Source organism: Panulirus ornatus, chromosome 14 (genome assembly GCF_036320965.1).
Source record: "Panulirus ornatus isolate Po-2019 chromosome 14, ASM3632096v1, whole genome shotgun sequence".
In the NCBI taxonomy this organism is placed as follows: Eukaryota; Metazoa; Arthropoda; class Malacostraca; order Decapoda; family Palinuridae; genus Panulirus; species Panulirus ornatus.
In genome coordinates, this window is record NC_092237.1 from 2,009,984 (window position 1) to 2,029,873 (window position 19,890).

Genomic DNA, 19,890 nt, shown 5'->3' on the forward strand with positions numbered 1-19,890 from the left:
TCAGGTGATGACGTCAGTGGCGGATGTGAAGATGGCGGACCTTCCCTGGACGGCCGGACACACAAACATGGCCGACCCGCTGCCCAGTGCCGACTTACTGGGTAATAAGCTGATAGCCTTATACTCTTAAAGTTCATTTTGATATCCATAGCGATTTTGAACGATTATTTAAAAGTGTCATGATCATTTAAGGTGTTGAGAAGCGGACTGTGAAGACGACAGAGAATGATAAACATGATGCCATACAGGGATACTGTTCCTTGTTATCATCAGTGAACAACCTCACCACCCTTTAATGGAGCTCGTGCATCTTGGAAGCTGCACTCCACGCCGGTGCAGGGAGCTGATGGACTCCTTTAGAGCGAGAAGCTCCTTGACAAGACAACTTTTTGTCAATTGAGAATGATAAAAGCTTTGCAAAAGATGCCTTGTTCCTTGCCGTGTAACCACTTACAGGTGGAGTCCGGTAACGCCATATAGAGAATATATAAGTTTACACTATAATTACATTCGTCTTGTCCTTAGTGAGAGATAAAGTTACACACTGCACAAGTGTAGGTCATGCATGGGTCATCCAAGGTGTATACATTTTAGTCTTAAAGAATTATGATTATTATTGTATGAGACTAAAGATGTGACCGAAAATAGTATTAGTCATTTAAATGTCTTGTATCCCAGACGATATTAAGTTGCAGCAGAGCGAGAAACTGTGATAGATTATATCTTAAAATCATAATCAAACGTCTTACTTATACTCTGTGGAATTCAGACTCACTTAGTGTTATCAGTAAGGTCTCAACTGGCAGGCCGTGGAGGGTGAAGCGGGTCCCGGGTAAGCCAGAGTGACGTACATAAGTTTGGTGTGACACGAGAATCAGAAAAGGTAAACCAATTAACTTTGGTGGATTCTTTGGTGCTGGTCTGTCTGTGTACGTGGAACGCTACAGACCTCGCCTAGTAACTTCCTCTGGGTTTTGATAATAAATCATTCTGAAAAAAGATACATTGATGTATATAAACATCGGAGTAAAGGTAAATTACTTGTTATTAACTAGAACAAACATGAAGGTAAACTGTTATGAACACAAGAGTAATGATAACAGGTGACCAGACCTCAGCTGTGTTAGCCAACCCACTTGTGACACGCATCGTTCGTCTGGTGGTGTTATCCCAGAAGTCAGACGCAGACGTTCCTCCTACGTAAACCGTTACTGAAGTAAAGATATTAAACAAATGTGTTACAGACCCAGAAACCTGAGGAGGAGATTATAGTAATCCAAACAGAAATGGTAGTTAAGTATTTCTTTATAATACTGTTTACAGTTAACTCTTATGGTGGCTGGATAAGCTGCGAGAGTCTCTTGACCTTAATACATTAAGTCAGGTTGGGTTAGTGTAGTCAGCATATTCATGTTTCAGTAAGATCTCACATTAACACGATCCTGGTCTTGTTTATTGTTTGAACGCTCAACGTGTGTAGCGCAGAAAGCAACGTGTGTAACGTTAACCCACGTTATCAACACTGTGTTCCAGGATCGTCAGCTGGAGAACACAGACTTAACGTTGTTGTGTTTATTTCGTCTATTTTGTAGCAAGTTATTCCTACTTTCTAATGGCATGTAAAAACAGTTAAAGGTATTTTTAATGAATGGAAGACAGTAGAACGAGGCAGTGTAAACTGTGTGGCCCAAACTCGCCCGTCAGTGCATGTAAATATGCGAAAGTCGTTGTCATGAAGCCTTGGACGCCTGGCTACTATAATTGCTGTAGACACCATCGGCAGAAAAGGGCGAAGACATGTGTTAAGAACAGTGTAAACAAAACTTTTGGAGATGTTTTGTTTGAGGTTGTTATACAAATTAATTCCTCAAGCCTGACTGTACGACCCTTGTGTATGACGAGATGAACTTTGAGTATGAAGGTCAGGCTTTTGACCGGATTGTTATCATACCCAAGTGTTGTATCATCGTGCCCAAGGATCATACCTTCGTGCTCAAGGCTCGTTCCGTCGTGCCTAGATCATACATCCGGGTCAGTGGTCGTACCATCGTGGAACCAGGAAATTAATTAAACGGTGGTGTTGGACGTGTGTGTGTGTGTGTGTGTGTGTGTGTGTGTGTGTGTGTGTGTGTGTGCGTGGGATGGGGTAGGGCACCATGCGAGGGGTCAACATGCCTCATTGTGGCTTGCTCCTGGGTAATGTTTGGGTCGAGAGCAAACACCTGTGGCCTCAGTGTTATGTGCTCATCACGTATGACCGGCTGAGGAGGCTTCTCAGCACCCAGATGCTACTATTCGGTCCGGCCCAGGGAAGGTATACCTGGCCCGGCCCAGGGAAGGTATACCTGGCCCGGCCCAGGGAAGGTATACCTGGCCCGGCCCAGGGAAGGTATACCTGGCCCGGCCCAGGGAAGGTATACCTGGCCCTGCCCAGGGAAGGTATACTTAGTCTAGCGAAGAAGAGATCTGGGCCAAGGGGAATCTTGACCAAGGGGATCTAGGAAGAGTCTCAGTATAGTAAGAGTTGAATTGTTTGTCAGTATTTCGTGGATGGCCTCGTTGGAAGGAGCGGCAGTCGATACTCAGACTGGGTTAGAATATAGAAGCATCGACACACAGAGACCAGAGTTTAGTATGTTAGGTGTGTTACTGCGTTGGATCATTTTGTTGCCTCTTAAGTAATTTGATTCCATATTGACCCAATAATGATTTAGGATTATTTCTGACCTGTGTAAGGCCATGAAGATTCCTTCTGTCAGTCTTAACGACTGAATTCCTTGTGTGTGTGTGTGTGTGTGTGTGTGTGTGTGTGTGTGTGTGTGTGTGTGTGTGTGTGTGTGTGTGTGATCACTGGAGTGATCATATCGGAGCCAAGTCTTCTTACTTAAGGGGTTGTCGTGGTAAGCCTCGAGAAGACCTACTAGGTATGTTCTCCTGGAAGTATAACATCCTGTATGTGTGACGTACATGGGTAGTCATGTTATCACGCACACACACACACACACACACACACACACACACACACACACACACACACACACACACACACACACACACATCCTCCACTACTGTTTGAACTCTTCGGTACATTACGCTCTTTGTGTTACGTCACGCACACGTATGTACAGTCCAGTATTTTAAGTTCCTTGGTGGGACTACTTACTTGATGATGTATGAAGACACCGGTAACTTCTTTGGCGCTTAAACCAAGCACATCCGCTTGATCCATGGTGTCTGTTTGCCGCTGTGTTAACACCTTGAACACGACGTTACAATCCTTGTGAACACAGCTCCACAAGCTGTTCATCATTTCCATTTGTAACACTGAATACGCCATCCCCCCCCCCCCATTATAACCTCAACTGTCACATTACTTACCCTGGCATTTAAATCTCCATCACTAATAATCGGTCTCTTACATCAACACTTCAACACACTGGCTCATCTGCTCCCTAAACACTCGCTTCTCATGTTCTTTCTTCTCATGGCCAGGAGCATAGGCATTAATAATATTCCACCTATCTCTCGCTATCCACTTTCGTTTATACCCACTTTAGTTTAGAGTTTAATTCCTTCCACTCTATCACACACTTCCACATCTGCTTCAGGAATAGTGCTACTCCTTCCTTAGCTCTTGTCCTCTCACTAACCCCTGACTTTACTCCTAAGACATTTCCGCTTCATTCTTCCACTTTACCCTTGAGCTTTATTTCACTCAGAGCCAGAACATCCAAGTTTCTTCCTTTCTTTTCTTCTCATCTACCATACATCCACTCAGATATGGACACCCCAGCCTGAGCCTTCGAAGAGACGACGGTTAAGTATGATAAAAGAAAAAAATATATATACGTGTGTGTGTGTGTGTGTGTGTGTGTGTGTGTGTGTGTAAGGGATGTACTGCAGGGATAGTGGCCAGGTGAACACACCTCATCCTTCCCCTGCACAAAAGCTCGGGAAGGAATATATTCCTGGTCAAGTATTGTCCTTGAAAAGACGTATGCAGTCAGTCAACGTGGTGGCCAGAGGCCGGGTCCTGGGCGTGGCAGTGGTGTCTGTGTGTAGTGTAGGCTAAGCCTAAGTCACCGAGGGACGTCTCCTGTGGCCGGCCACTCAGGCAGGCCTCTACACCAGACTAATCTAAAATGCAAATGAGCAGCGGCGCTTGAGCCTGGAACCTTGTGAGCTACCTCCTGGTTCACACTACCCCCTCTAGAGATTCACAACCCTACCTACCTACCTACCTACCTTCCTACCTACCTACATATCTACGTACATACATATCTACATACCTACCTACCTGCCTACATACCTGCTGAGCTTTAATCTGCCTGAGGGCTTTCCTGCCGTAGTCTTTTCAAGGGCGCCTCTTCAGTGTTGTACTGTGGTGTTTTCCTGCTGTAGTATGCCCTTGGGCTTCCCCTGCTGTAGTATGTCTTAGGGCTCCCCTGCTGTATTCTTTCCTAGGGCTCCCCTGCTGTAGTCTCGACCAGGGTGTTGTTATGTCTCTACCTCAGCCTTCCTTAAGACTCCCCTAACTTCCCCGTGGCTCTTTCTTTTCCCTAAGGACATCTTCCTTTGGCCCCTCTTCGGCAGCTTCATCTGATGGTGTAAGAATTTGAGGCCAGTTACAGATCTGGCCAACAATCTTCAGAAACTGATCATATGTGGCAAAGAAAAGACTATTTACGTCATGAAAGTCAGGTGTTGAACAGGAGATGTGTACACAGTATGACAGCATTATGCTCGTCACGGGGCCCAGATGCATTGTAGCGTGATGGGTATGCTTGATGCGGGGCATACGTAGCATGACTGATATGATGGTGACGGAGTTCAGTGGATTGTCTAACCTCACCTAACCAAACCTAATGTTACCATAAATAGATTATCCTAACCCAACCAAATCTAACTTAACCATTAATGAAGGGGCTTCACCCCTGGATCCCCGTCTTACCACACCTGATACATTCTGTACTGTAGGTGTTGTCACAACCTGCTGTGTATTAGACGCTTCCTCACTAAATTGAAGGAAATGATACTGAACATTGACGGACGTATATTATTATGAACGTGGAACCTAATCTGATGTATGGCAAGGTAACTTGAGGTATGGCCAGGTAACTTGAGGTATGGCAAGGTAACTTGAGGTATGGCAAGGTAACTTGAGGTATGGCAAGGTAATTTGAGGTATGGCAAGGTAACTTGAAGGATGACAAGATAACATAAAGAAATGGTGAAGATTATATTGTATCATTTTAGGCGGAGGGTACACACACTCTCTCTCTCTCTCTGTCTGTCTGTCTGTCTCTCTCTCTCTCTCTCTCTCTCTCTCTCTCTCTCTCTCTCTCTCTCTCTCTCTCTCTCTCTCTCTCTCTCTCTCTCTCTCTCTCTCTCTCTCTCTCTGTATATATATATATATATATATATATATATATATATATATATATATATATATATATACAAACAAAGTTACACAGGAAAGAGACGACTCACAAGCATTGTAAGATATTTCTAAGTAATGATTAATAAGGTATTCATGGGGACGTTGGAATAAAGTTGACAATTTGTAATTCACTGTTGTTTATCGTTTTCATTCATAGTATAAGTGAACTTACGCTAAATCTGGTCGTTGTTCATTTTGAATAAACATATGACTGTCGCCTGACGTGACGTCACGCACGCAGCTCAAGAAGTAAACAAACCTCAAAATATTCCTTGGCTTTCATCCGTAATCTGGCAGTGGATGGTGCCAGAATATCTCCAAATATCTGGCACATCCTGAGGAGACTGTTGAAGCCAATTCGAATATTAAAGAAATATTTAATGGTTCAGTTCATATTTGTGGAGGAGCGTTTACATAGATGACGGCATTGATACTGTTACTCGACCCAAATATGGTCCACTTGCTACACAAGTAGCGAGCCTGACTCACCTAGTCCCGGCTACCGCCGCCACCCTCACTACACATTATAACTCGACGAACAATTCAGGAAAATTGAGTAGTTTTACTGGTATGTAAATGAGGATAACATTGCGTCTCTCATCGTCTGCATCCTCTCATGATCTCACAAGAATTTTGACTGTCTGCTTCCTTATGTGTAGTGAGGTGACTGACAAGTGTCTAGTTAACTGACGTGTTGGTTGGTTAACTGATATGTGGTTAGTTAACTACCAGATGCACAGCTGCTTCTCATAACTTTCCTTTTCTCGTGTAAAATGTCACATATGATAATATGTAAATAGCTACACATCAAGAATAACATTATCTTGCGTTTACTTCGAGAAAAAATATGAGAGCGTTACTCCTGTATTGACTGTCATGAGTTCTGAAGAACATAAGTTCTGAGATATCTTGAGTGAGGACATAGGGCTGTGCGTGAGACTGACTTGTATGATCTGTGAGGGAGAACTGACGAGTCACGAGTGTGAGCTGAGCGTCACAGGGCCTTATGAGCAATGTTCGTACATACATCCTCACTCTACCTGGTCATGCTGAGTGTACCGTGCGAACAGATGTCTGATCAAATCACTCGCATACTGACAGCTCTTCAGTGGCCAACGTATCTTATACTCAAACTGGTATACCTGCAGAACGTCATACCAGGTGGTCTTGTGACATAGGGGTGTCATTGTCCTGTGACATGTTTAGTTTTATATGAGACTCTGGCCAGGTAACGACCTATGTACCTAGGCTGATCATTTCACCCTTTTCCGTTCATTTTGAGTACAAGTGTACGATCAGTACAAGTGTACGATCCCTCAGCATGATGGTAGTTCACTTGAGCGCGACGATACGATCCTTAAAGCACGACGGTACGACCCTTGGGTATGATAACCTCACCTCTGACCTTAATAGTATGGGTTTATGGTCGTACCTTCGTGCCCGAGGATCGTACCGTCGTGCTCACGTCGTACCTTCGTGCTCGAGGATCGTACCGTCGTGCTCGCGTGGTTTTCATACCAAGATATCCGCATGTGTCCCTCCTCTCGTCTCCTCTCCTCTCCTCTCCTCCCCTCTCAAGATGTATTAAGAACTATTAAGATTTTTTTTACTGATTTTTCTTTTCCTTTCAATGTGAGATTGTATTTTTTCTTATTTTTTTGGTGTAGAAGATGTGGCCGTATGAACGACATGAGGAAGGTGTTGAGTAATTTAATAACAATAGTTGTGAGTCATTCAGTGAACTACTTTTATTATAGAAGAACACGACAGAGGCGTCCGTCAGTAGACTTCAGGAAACCCGCACAGTCTGCATGTATCAGGGGAGGGGAGGTGTGTGTTTTCAAAGGAATAGCTTGTTTACGATCAGATCTCTACATCTGATACATACATGTGTGTCCATCATGCTGGACACTGACACATGTTTGTTGGAGTTGAAGATTGAGTGTGTGTGTGTGTGTGTGTGTGTGTGTGTGTGTGTGTGTGTGTGTAAGGAGGAAGTGTGTGCTGGTTTATATTGTCCTGTCCCTGCCCATGGTGGGACATTACATCGTCTGTGGACAGTGAGTGAGGTCCCTCCTCTCTGCTCGTGCTCCGCCAGCCAGCCTCTCTACTGATGTGCTCTCTCTATGTTGCAGCTCAACCCCCAGCACACGGTGCCCACCCTGAATGACCAGGGCCTCGTCCTCTGGGAGAGGTATGTACCACAGCCATCACCCGTCCATCCATATCTGTCTACCGTCTATATTTTTCCAGTGCTGTCCACTGATCCTCTAGAGCTTCTTTGCTTGTTTACATTTTAGGATATGTATGTGCCGTGCTGGCGGTCCCGGTGCCCACCGGTGACTGCCTGGCACCTACCTGCGTAGGTCATCATCCATGTGTGGCGTCCTCAGCAGCACAGACGGAGGGACGCAGGAGGCAGACAGTCTGCGCCAATGAGCCGTCATGTCAGTCCTTAGTCCCTCATGTTTATTTACATCCTCCTGTCCTCTATAGCCAAGTTATGCTCAGTGTTCTAACGTGTTTGTGTTCTGTGTACAGATGAACCCCCAGCACACTGTGCCAACCTTCAACGACCATAGTTTCATTCTCTGGGAGAGGTTAGTGTACGGCAGGAGGGCTCACGCTGCCCCTACGTTTATAGAGTTTGTCTGGAGGCGGCTTGCATGAGCCTTGGTCCTTTCATCATGACGGTACGACCCTTACGTATGATGGCCTTAGGTCAGAGGTCAGGCCATCACACCCAAGGGTCGTAACGTCATGCTCAAGGAGTTCACGTCCACGTAAGGACACAGAACTCAGAACGCAGGTGAATCCTTCAGGGCTGTCAGTCAGGGAAGTCATCCCTGATTGTTCCAGTTCCTACGTAAATTCTGAGGGATCTTGCGAGCCTCGCCGCACCTCCAGACTCACTCTAGGGACGTGTGGAGCCCCGGGTGTGAGTGCACGTCTCGCCACCCTACCTGTAAAGTCATTGCACGGGAGTGTTCAGTCTGGTGGTAGTTGTTGTAGCGGGGTCCTGGTTGGTACTGAGCATGTGGCTCGCCATTGTCTACACGAAGCAGATTGTGTTCTGCTTCTGTGTTGTACTAGTGTTAAGCTTTGCACGTAGCAACCTGTGCCAGTTCCCCTGTATGTCTTGCGTAGCACACAGTAATATGAATGGTCTTAATCAGTATTGTTTACAGACTATCCTCACTGCATGCCCGTATATAATGCACATATTATATGCATAACCCACCTCACGACAATATAAGGTGTACACTGGCATGTTGTAAATGTACACTTGTTCAGGAGAGAAGACAGTGATGATATTGCCTCATTCATCTGCTGTATTCTACAGTTGAAGAAGACGATAATGTTTCATGTTAAATGTAAGAAAGCCAATCTGTGTTGTAAGACGTACAACTATCCTCAAAATCAAAGAAACTGAAGATTGTTGTAAAAGGTTCAGAGGTCAGTTTCTACAAGCAGTCAAGTATAATGTTTTTGTTGTCAAACTCTTACACAGGTTATGAGAAATGTCCAGTTATTTTCCTTCAGTTGTTGTTACATGAGAGGTAAGTTAGGTAGCGCTCTGAATGTGGACACCATGAACGGCTCATTGTATACATCCAAAATAACCATCGTTGTACTGAGCGATTACATTTGAACCTGATATATGTATCTTATAATCAAATATTTGTTTATATGATATATAGAACTGTGCATGATTTGTTAGAAGGATTTATTGAATTGTGATGTACATGAATCTCAAGGCCGGCCAAGGTATACTGTGAAAATATGTAAGTTCCTGTTGCGGTTGCTTACGTTTTCTCTGGTGCTTGGCTGATGACCTTGAGGTGTGAGCATGGGATCCACGCCTCACATCCCATACCTTTACATTCACAAACTGTTTTCGCTTTCAGACAGCAAGACACAACTATTATTCTTTACTGAATGTATAGATTGTTTAATGTCAGTTATTATGATCTGATAACTGCTCACATGCAGAATTTAATATTTTGTTCATTGTTTTCTGAGCATTGCAATAATCTGTCTATCACAGTTTATTGGAGAAGACATATGTGATTCCAGGTCCATTGTTACCTTGATGCAGTGTCTGTTGTTCAGGTAGTGCATGTGTGTAGACTCAAGGGACATGTTACTGATGTTGCGATCTGTTGGTTTGGTCTGGCTTGTGTTGACGAGTGCGTGCATGCTGATCCCTTTTTCTTGTTACCTGTTGTTTGTCTAATGATTTACCTGAAATGTTTTGATTTTGTGAAGTAGTTAGGGCATGTGCCTGACCTGTGTGTTTACTTCTAGTCTTCACTTTTAGCTTTGGTGTATTATCCCAAGTAGAAGATGTGTGTAGTGATTACAGTAGACGTAAGGGTCAAGGGTGTTAATATGACTTTACCCTTGACCCCTACACTGTATACATTGATGTACACACCTTACAAGACACTTAGTCAGAGCTGTCATGATAACCTTTTGTTTGACCCCTACAAGACACAGTTGGGAGGTCACCAGTAGTTATGGCATCTCATTGTTTACAAATGAGACACTTGATCACACGCATGTGGAAGCCATACCAGTCATGTAGGCGCACATGGGAAACACATATCCCCATGTGGCACGAGTCTCTGTGTGATACTGTCTAACATTATATATATATATATACATATATATATATATATATATATATATATATATATATATATATATATATATATATATATATATTGTAGTTAAGTGTGAGTGATGTTTATAGATATTCCAATATAAACTACGACACATTCATCCAGTAAACCTAACATGGCTGCTTGAAGCACGCCGCTGTAGACCAGTAAGAGTCGGACATCTTGATGCTTTTGTTCAAGTAGATGTTGATCTTGAGGATGAACGAATGCCTTCCTGGCTGGTGGGTTCGTCCTTATATTAGGTGTTAAGCCAGCTTGTCACCTCTTGCTCCACAAAGGACCCTGCAAATGCCGTTGTCTCCCCTAGAAAGTCCTTACATCTCCTTATATTCGTCTTCTTTCATGAATATCAGTAACTCGTTATTTAGGCCGAAATGAAATACCAGCCATGGACTTAGAAATAGAAATACTGCATTTTCTTCGTCCGTCGGTCGGGTGTGTCCTCTATGGTCACCCCTACAGTGAAGCTGCTCCGTTTTCTAAGGTGCGCTTCGCCGAGCGCCACCCACAGGAATGTGTCTCCTGATATGTTACTGTAAATGAAATTCATTTGTTGTAAGCTCACGTTTTCCAGATTTAATGGCATGATCTGGGGTTTTAGAACTTTCCGTTGTGGTATAATGGCCCTGAAATATCCGAGAGTTCGTTTCCCGTGATTTGATTCGTGTGTTTGGGAGAGGAAGGAGCACGACTTAGCGGTTGACGGCACAAACTTTAAACCTCCTCCTCTGATAACCCACCCACCAAGACACCGCGGGATCAGATGTAACTCACTGTAAAACTTGTCATTTTATGTAGCATGAAACTACGCTGACACGTTTTATCTCAGGTGGCTTTTTACGGGTTTGTGTGTGTGTGTGTGTGTGCCGGAAGTTTGGTGTTGGGGGGGGGGGGGGGGAGGCGAGAGGTGTTTACGGCCTGGGTTGCCACCTGACACTTACACTCGACACTGCACCATCTGTTCTACAAGCCATACGTATGACGTCAAGCGGTGCGGAGCCCGGAACAGGGATGTAGTTATAGATACAATTTTCTTCTGATTAGATTTCGTTGTGTAAGTGTACAATGTCACCTGTGATTACCATACATGTAGTAGATGTAAATACTAACACGTGTCTCGCGTGGCACTGACGCGGAACGGGACCTCTCGCTCACTTGGACTTGATAAGTGAAATGTTTCGTTAAACGACCATCATTGTAGTTGTGCTGTTCAGTAATCATTTACTTGATCATTAGGTAGTCAGATTGTTAGCGTATGGCCAGCTCTGGTGGTGTAGCCTCACCAGAGGTTACGTGTTTGTTACACAACTGAAACAAAAACAGCATTTTGTACAGTTGTTAGTGATTTCGTTTCACAAATTATCTTAGATATGAAAAATAGAATTAGATATCTCCGTGATTTTGTTACAGATTATATAACTGTGCTTCTGAAGGTTTAGAAAGACGATAATGTTAGCTACACATGGTGAGCATACATGAATGACGTCATTCTGTACATGTAGAACTGTTTGTGTTGTTGTAGAAGTTGTCACGATGACGCGGGCCGTCACGTCTCCTCATCTGGGGTGGTTCGTTGATGACTCCAGGCAAGTGTCTGGGTCAGGAAGGTGCTGAGCTGTACTTGTTTCTGTGTGGCTGTGGCACCAGGAGGGTGGGTACTGGTGGGCGGAGCCAGGCGGCCCTGGATGGTATGTGTGAGGGACGGACGTGAGGGACGGACGTGAGGGAGGGACACTCAAGATGGGATGGAAACAAAAATAGATAGAGAGGAAAAGTCAACGTTTTAAGTAACGAAGGAAAAGAGAAACTTTCAGAGAGATTTGCCGCCATAATGACAAACTAAGAGAGAGAGAGAGAGAGAGAGAGAGAGAGAGAGAGAGAGAGAGAGAGAGAGAGAGAGAGAGAGAGAGAAGCGTCCTCCAGCGGCGAGCCAGACAAGGACTCAACCCACCTGGGCCAGGCTGGGCCCCTGCTAGGAACACGTGCCGTACGGAACACCTTCCTCCCGCTGCCGCCCCCAGCAGCAGCTGTAGGAGTAGCTCCTTCCTGTGGAGGAAGAGGCCACATGGCTCGCCGCCTCCGTCCTGCGGTAGGGATGGAGTCCTGCAGGATGCCGCCGCATGCGACTGCGGGAGTGTGTGGAAGGGGGTGGTTGGTTACTGCGCCATAGCTCAACCCCTGCATCCTGGAGCAATGACCTCCTCCCTCACTCCCTCCCTCACTCCCTCCCTCACTCACTCCCTCCCACCAACAGTTGTGTTGCCTAACTTCTCCCTCGTAACAAGTTAGGGAGAATTTAGAAGCACTTCACCCACCACGAGTGGTTGGAAACCCGACCTGTACACATTAGGAAGATGGTGAAGATGGACGATGATGTAGGACAGCGCCAGACACAAGGTGGCAACAATAACGTTATAACTTTGAATGAAACTCAGTGAGGAAGACACAGAAGTGTCAGGTCTGCAGAAATATCTAGGAACATAACAGATAGACAAGATTATACGAGAGTTGGATAGAAATTAGAAGATTATTTGATATAGCACCAGGGGAGGCAGAAGCCACATGAGGAAGTCATAACACCAGAAAACTTCGATACATGAGAGTCCTCAGATTGACAGCCATGCGAGGTGAGGAGCGCCGGAAGAGAACTGATTCATTCAACATGTAAGAGACGTTGTGGTCGTACCGTCTTGCTCAGTGGTCGTACCGTCTTGCTCAGTGGTCGTACCGTGTTGCTCAGTGGTCGTGCCGTTGTGGTGAGGAAACTTTACATTACTATGAGTCTTCCAGGACGGTCGTCTGTAGGCAGCACGTGTCACCAGATTTTACTATTCAGTAAGACATGTAGCTGTATCATAACAGGCCCTGCACAAGATACCTACAGACATGCAGCTGTATCATACAGGCCCAGCACAAGATACCTACAGACATGCAGCTGTATCACACACGCCCTGTTCAAGAAATCTTTAGATGTGCATTTGTGTCACATTGGACTTACAGAAGAGTCATAGCTATGCAGCTGTTTCATACTGACTCTATTCAAGATAGCTGTGGCTTTAGCACAATCCAATACTTCAGTGTTATAATTCAGTTTGGTTCAGATCTTCTAAAAAGGTGTTTCAAAACAGATGGACTGGCTGGCTGTTCCTGACGAGGTGTCAACACTGATGACTGGTATTTATTAATGAAAATGTTTGCGGTACGTATTGGATGAAGATGCGTTGGTGATGAGACGTGTTTGATACCAGCTGGCTCGGGATAGAGTGATGAGACGACAACAGAGGTCAGGAAAAACAGTAATGGTCGTTTATGTTATGAACATCAAAGAGACGATTCAGGATTAAAATGGAAGATATTTTCTTTCTGAGGATATTACTTGAACACTGAGAGATATGCTGAAGCTTTCAGTAGATGCTGATGGCGCTGAAACGATGCTGGAGTGATAATGATGATGATGGAGAGATGCTAAAGCTGCTGGAGAGATAATGAATGTGTTGGAGACATGCAGAAGCTGCTGGAGAGATAATGAATGTGTTGGAGACATGCAGAAGCTGCTGGAGAGATAATGAATGTGCTGGAGACATGCAGAAGCTGCTGGAGAAATAATGAATGTGCTGGAGACATGCAGAAGCTGCTGGAGAGATAATGAATGTGTTGGAGACATGCAGAAGCTGCTGGAGAGATAATGAATGTGTTGGAGACATGCAGAAGCTGCTGGAGAGATAATGAATGTGTTGGAGACATGCAGAAGCTGCTGGAGAGATAATGAATGTGCTGGAGACATGCAGAAGCTGCTGGAGAAATAATGAATGTGCTGGAGACATGCAGAAGCTGCTGGAGAGATATTGAATGTGCTGGAGACATGCAGAAGCTGCTGGAGAGATGCTGTAAAATGTTAGAATTATAAAAGGAGAAATTGTTAATCGACAACCTGTCCTTGAACCTTCACATCATGAGTGATGTGGTCTTGGTCCTTTCTGTGTGTTAGGCCTACTTACCATAATTCCCCCCCCCCCCCCCCCCCCACGGTAGGCCTGCTTGACATACAGGTTGTCAGCATACTGCCTCCACCATGACTGGTTCTCATGTAATATGCACGTAATTCAGCTGTTTTGTTTTCATATTTGAGCCAACTCGCCAGATCATTCAACAGTTAACACCCACACTGGATATATTTTCTAGTCACGTTTTCCTATAAAATTCCCATGGCAGTATACCCTGTACTACATGATGCACTTGTTTAGTTATTTTCTTGCCACCTGTTGTGCCGAAGGGAGCGGTGGCGGGGGAGGAAACTTTTGCTAAACTACCTTGTTTCGATCTACCTCGTACTAACGTGGTGGTGGATAGGAAGGAGACCTCTGCTTTATCCACCAATCAGGTTGCGTGTACTGGGTCACGTGATGGCTGGTGAGATTGGAACGTAGTAATGTTCGCTTCATGGTTTGTTTACTCCTGCGTTAAGTAGCTTTAATATATCACAGTGGTTAGATAATGACCTGGAGATGATGTTGGCCATCTTGTGTAAAATGCCCTGAAACATTGTACCGGTGGACTTGGCCCTTGAGCACCGCGGTACGACCCTTGATCACAAAGGTGCGACCTTTAGATATGATGACGTGACTGCTGACCTGAATGTTTTCTTTGTTCCTGTGAGGAAGAAGTAGAAAGTGACAACATGACAGTCGTACCATCACACCGGGATGGTGTGCCAGGGGCACGAGAGATCAATTTATTGAGGCAATACTGACAACTCAGAGTAAATCCCAGATGTATGGAGTTGGCGTCTGACGTCTGAAGGTTGTAACACTGACGTTGTATCAAATTTAGTGTCAACACTGAGTGTCGAGTGTGAGTATCGAATGTGAGTGTCGAGTGTGAGTGTCGAATGTGAGTGCTGAGTGTGAGTGTCGAATGTGAGTGTTGAGTGTGTGTCGATTGTGTGTGGCGAGTGTGAGTGTTAAGTGTGAGTGTCAAGTGTGAGTGTCGAGTGTGAGTGTCTGATGCTGATCATCAAGAAGGTATGAGAGGGACGTGACAACACTTGGTGGGGAGGAGGATGACTTGAATAGGGGGAGACTGAGCATTGTGCAAATCCCTCCTTAGGACGGGGCGGCTGGCTCTCTGTAGGACGTCCCTCGTGCCCTACCCTCGCTCCTCCTCCTTCCCTTCCCTACCTCCTCCTTCACTGTACCATCTGGTACCTCCTTCTCTCTATGTCTTCCCTCCCTCCCTCTCTGTGTGCCTCGCCCATATTATATCTACGTAGGTATTTGCTGTTCCCCCTACCATCCCCCCCCCTCCCGGCTCACTTGTAATACCTGCTCTGTAATTTTCCGCCCCCGCAGGTTATCCCCCCTCTCCCCTCCTTCCTTCTCACGGGCAGGCCGTGACCCCGGCCGTGTAGCAGTGAGAAACAGACGAGACTGTGAATCTCATTATCACTTCGCCTTTATTCACGAGGCACACAGAGCTTAATTCCACCAGACATGGTCCGGGAAGGCCTAGGTGTGCCGAGTCGAGACAAGGTAAAGCCAGCCTTGTCCTCGTGCGCCACAATGGCCACTCTTGGCTGCCCGTCCAACACCCTGTTGCCATCGTAGAGGCGTCCCGGCGGATCCATCATACCCCATCCCTGGTTCCTTAAAGGCGCCGGTTCTTCCTCCAATGTTCCCTACACATGCCAGGGGTCTGGAGAGGCTCCTGGGAGAGCGGTGCTCGGGGGAAGGGAGGCTGACCAGCACCACGTACTGACGGTCAACACTAAGCTGGTCGGTGGGAGCGCCACCTGCAGCACACCGCACCAACACTACCATACATGGACGCTGCACCTGCCGCAGCCGGTATGGTTACTGTGGTATACAGCCAGGACCTGTGGTCTGGTCTGGTCTGGTCCAGACGCACGTCTGGGATTGGGCCCGACCGTGAGAGTGTCTGTCCCCCGGCACACCAGGTTTGTCTGTCTATATCTTTGGGCTTTGCGGTGGTATGATTTATGTCTGTGTTGGTTAAGATGTGTTAGGCTGAATGTCTATCTGTTTGGATGGTTTCATGCCTGGAGTTCGACCTGGGTATGATAGGCAGCGCATACCTTCAACGCCAGGACGTCGGTCCTTCACTGACAAACGTCCATACGACACAGCCAAGACAAAATCGTATTTTGTTAACGGTGATGTTTAGTGGGACTTCATTTTTCTTCACGCGGACGTTTGGTTTATTGTTGTGTCTTCTTCAAGGGGCCGATCACGTACCGAACAATCAAGTGATGATAGACCAGCCTCGTCATGGTAATAGATTGTTGTAATCGGTGAAAGTTGAGGAAGTTAAGAGTTCCAGAGTTGAGTGGTGGAAGGAAAGAAGCAGAAGTCCTACAGGTCCACCCTTCAGTAAGCCAGGCCTCCGGTTGCCAACGCTTACCTAATGTATGTGAGACACAGTGGCCACATGGGTAGTATGTGACCCAGGCAGAGGAGGAGACACGCGGTGTGGTAGCTCTCTTGAGAAAGACTGTTGGGAAGGAACTGGATTCCGTAAACGAAGATGAGGAGGATTTCCCTTTGTACTGATTCACGTATAAACGATAAGTATAGGATAGAAAGAAGGTCGACTCGACCAGGGTGTGGAGAATGCACATTATAGCTGGCTATGTACATACTAGAACTTTGTACGTATTTTTAAGATGCTCATTGCAGGTGGAAATATACATACTAAAACTTTGTATATATGTAGGATTTTAGCCAAAGAACTCTGGATACAGCTACAGTTAGCAGAAGGAGAGAAAGTGGGGGTCCCTCCCCCAGTCACCTGTCGACACCGTGACAGGTAATACGTCACGTGCCATACACTCCCACCCGTCCCTCCCCGCCACACTGGCGCTAAACACGTCCTCCCTACACCACCACCACCACCACCATCACCTCACTCACCCACCATTACACTAACCCACTGCCACTTACACTCACTCACTGCCTCTTGCACTTACCCACTATACATACCCACTGCCACACCCACCCACCACAACACTAACCCACTACCACACTCACCCACTACTACACTAACCCACTACCACCTACACCCACCCACCACTATACACCCAGTGCCACTTACACTCAGCCACTGCCACTACCATCTCACCCACCTGTCTGAACCCATCGTAGTCTCACGTAGTGACGTCCAGGAGCACAGTCTCTCCCTTCTCTACTCCACCTCTCCCCACACAGCCAACACTACTCCACCTGCACATTCAACACCTGTGTTCACTACCACCACATCCACACTCCATCCACCACATCTTGCATCTGCAGCCTTCCACTTACCTCCGTTACCTCCAGCTTCTGCACCATACACACTACATACACCCGGCCTCACCCCACCAGCGCTTCTGAGAACTCTCCCATCTTCAGCCAATTCCTATAAATACTGAAAAGGAATTTGGTTTTGCGAAGGTGAGCTTCCTCATACGGCCTGGACCGCTGGCCCAGTGGAGTCTCGCCCTCGCTAGGCTCCTACTCTCCATGTCCATGTGTGTTGAGGTGGTCCTTGGCGGAGCCTCGCCCTCGGCAAAGCTCCGTCCTTCCCTGTCGATGTACGTGAGGCCCCTGACGGAGTCTCACCCACGGCTTGGTCTCAGCCAAGTATCTGTCTGGATTCTGTCAAGACTGTTGTGTGTTATGACGCTTAGTGTGCTGTTGTTGTAGCAGACGATGTACGAGGCAGTGGGAGGAGTGTCGGCCGGATGCACAGCCAGACGACCAGGAAAGCAAATGATAAAGTTATTGCCATACCCGCCTCGCCCTGCCCGCACCGATGATGTCAACATGACACATACAGAATATGAAAAGTACTTTTGATTCAGGAGGATAGTAACGTATGGAAGGATTCAGGAGGATAGTAACGTATGGAAGGATTCAGGAGGATAGAAACGTATGGAAGGATTCAGGAGGATAGTAACGTATGGAGGATAGTTAACGTAACGTATGGAAGGATTATTCAATAACTGTGGTCAAAAGCATCACCACAAATGCGTTTAAGCTGGACGAATACTTTGGTTTAGGTCCAGGACAGACGCCATTTGCGTCTCCGTTGATCAACTTGGATGCAGACACTTGCTGTATCATCATTGCCGTCGTGTATGTGTGTTTGTGATATATTGTGTTGTGAGAGGTAGCCTCGGAAGAGCCACTCGTGTGTTGCTGCTTGCGTTACAATGTGACAGAAGGGAGACGTGGTCGTCGTTGGTATGACAGAGGCATTGTCATAAATACGGTGCTTTGTACAGGTGAATCTGGTTATTATACTTTTGTCAGGAAAGTATCGTAAACTTATGGGAGTTATCGTTCATCCGATGTAGACTTTTATGGATGAGAGTTGTGTTGTAGACGAGGGAGGATCGGTTTTATTGTGTGACGTGAGGTAGATATCATGGTGGCAGCGAGGCATCATGAGAACACACGATACGACACTCCATTACTGTCGTAGCTCTACACAACACAGCTGTTAATGACAGCCATCCATGTTTATCCCCTCCTCCCCCCCCCCCTCTATCAAGACCATATTCCGTGCCTCCCGGCGTATCTACGTTAATGATAAAAGTCAGTAATCTGCTCTACCCACTCATGTTGCCAGCCTAATAACCACCTGTGTCCTTCTGTATAAACCACTTCAGACTGAAGTCGTCCTCAGTCGTTGGTCTCTAGTTTATGCATGTAACTCGTAGTGAACATCGTGTAAGTCTCAGTCGTATGAGAGATGGAGAAGGTATCACTGTGTTAAAGTGTAGTTCTTGGTTTGTGTGTGTGTGTGTGTGTGTGTGTGTGTGTGTGTGTGTGTGTTTGAGAGAGGAAGGAACACCAAATCTTTGGTGAGGGAGGGAGTTATCGTAAGTGTGAGGAAGACGAGATTTGTGGAGTTATCGCCGAGGTTGGGAACACGATATACTGAGTATCGTGAGAGCGATAGCCAGTCATGCTGCCGTCCTCTTCCTTCACACAGTCACGATTAAATCTGAGACTGTCGGCCATGGCTCACGACCTGTGTGCCTCCCTCCTTGCCTGCCTTGTGATGCGGGAGGGGACGTGTGGGGAGACTGGTGTGTTCAGGAGGCAGGTGGCGGAAGGCGTCCCACCTGAGACATTCAGCAGGTCCTCCTGTGTTACCGACCAGCTGCCTGCCGCTCACCAGGCAGATGGTGACGTCATCCCCCTCCATGTGTGGAGGGTGCGGGGGTGGAGCTAGCGCTGCCACCGGTGGTGGTGGGGCTCCACTCTCGCCCAGTTAGTCAGGTGCCGCCGCCGAGTCTGCTGCCGCCTCAGTCGTCTCTCCGCTGCCGTCGCCTGCGCCACCTGTGTCCTCCGCCGCCCCTCTGATCCTGTTGTTTAAGCAGCTGCATCCTCTACTGCACGGTGTCACCCCTGCATCATCTGCTGCTCGGTGTTACCCCTGCATCATCTGCTGCACGGTGTCACCCCTGCATCATCTGCTGCACGGTGTCACCCTTGCACCCACTGCTGCACGATGTCACCCCTGCATCCTCTGCTGCACGGTGTCACCCTGGACAAGGTGGGTGTGGCGATGAAGACCCGTGCTGGGGTAGGCATGGACGCCAGAGCCTCTCCTCCGTGGCTGGCATTGCTCACCCTCTGGCCCCCTCCCTCCCTCGCCTGACACCCGCCTGGTTGGCCTGTCCTGCAGCAGCGTCTCTGTCACTACCGACATAAGGCTGTCTCGGCTCCAGGGAGGTCGTGAACCAACCTCTTCCTCACACCC

The 19,890-nt window shown here is 46.7% G+C and overlaps 1 protein-coding gene across 12 annotated transcripts in view; it reads left to right on the top strand.

The window, feature by feature from the left end:
* LOC139753145 (glutathione S-transferase 1-1-like) overlaps positions 1–19,890 on the top strand; it is a 200,915-nt gene that overhangs the window by 136,240 nt on the left and 44,785 nt on the right. For 10 of the 12 annotated variants that reach the window (XM_071669303.1, XM_071669307.1, XM_071669312.1 and 7 more), the window contains one exon: positions 7,576–7,634. In XM_071669303.1, coding sequence (XP_071525404.1) covers positions 7,576–7,634 — 59 coding nt within the window. Of the gene's footprint in view, positions 1–7,575; positions 7,635–7,981; positions 8,041–19,890 lie in introns of all 12 variants that reach the window. The other 2 variants (XM_071669304.1, XM_071669311.1) reach the window with 1 other exon arrangement.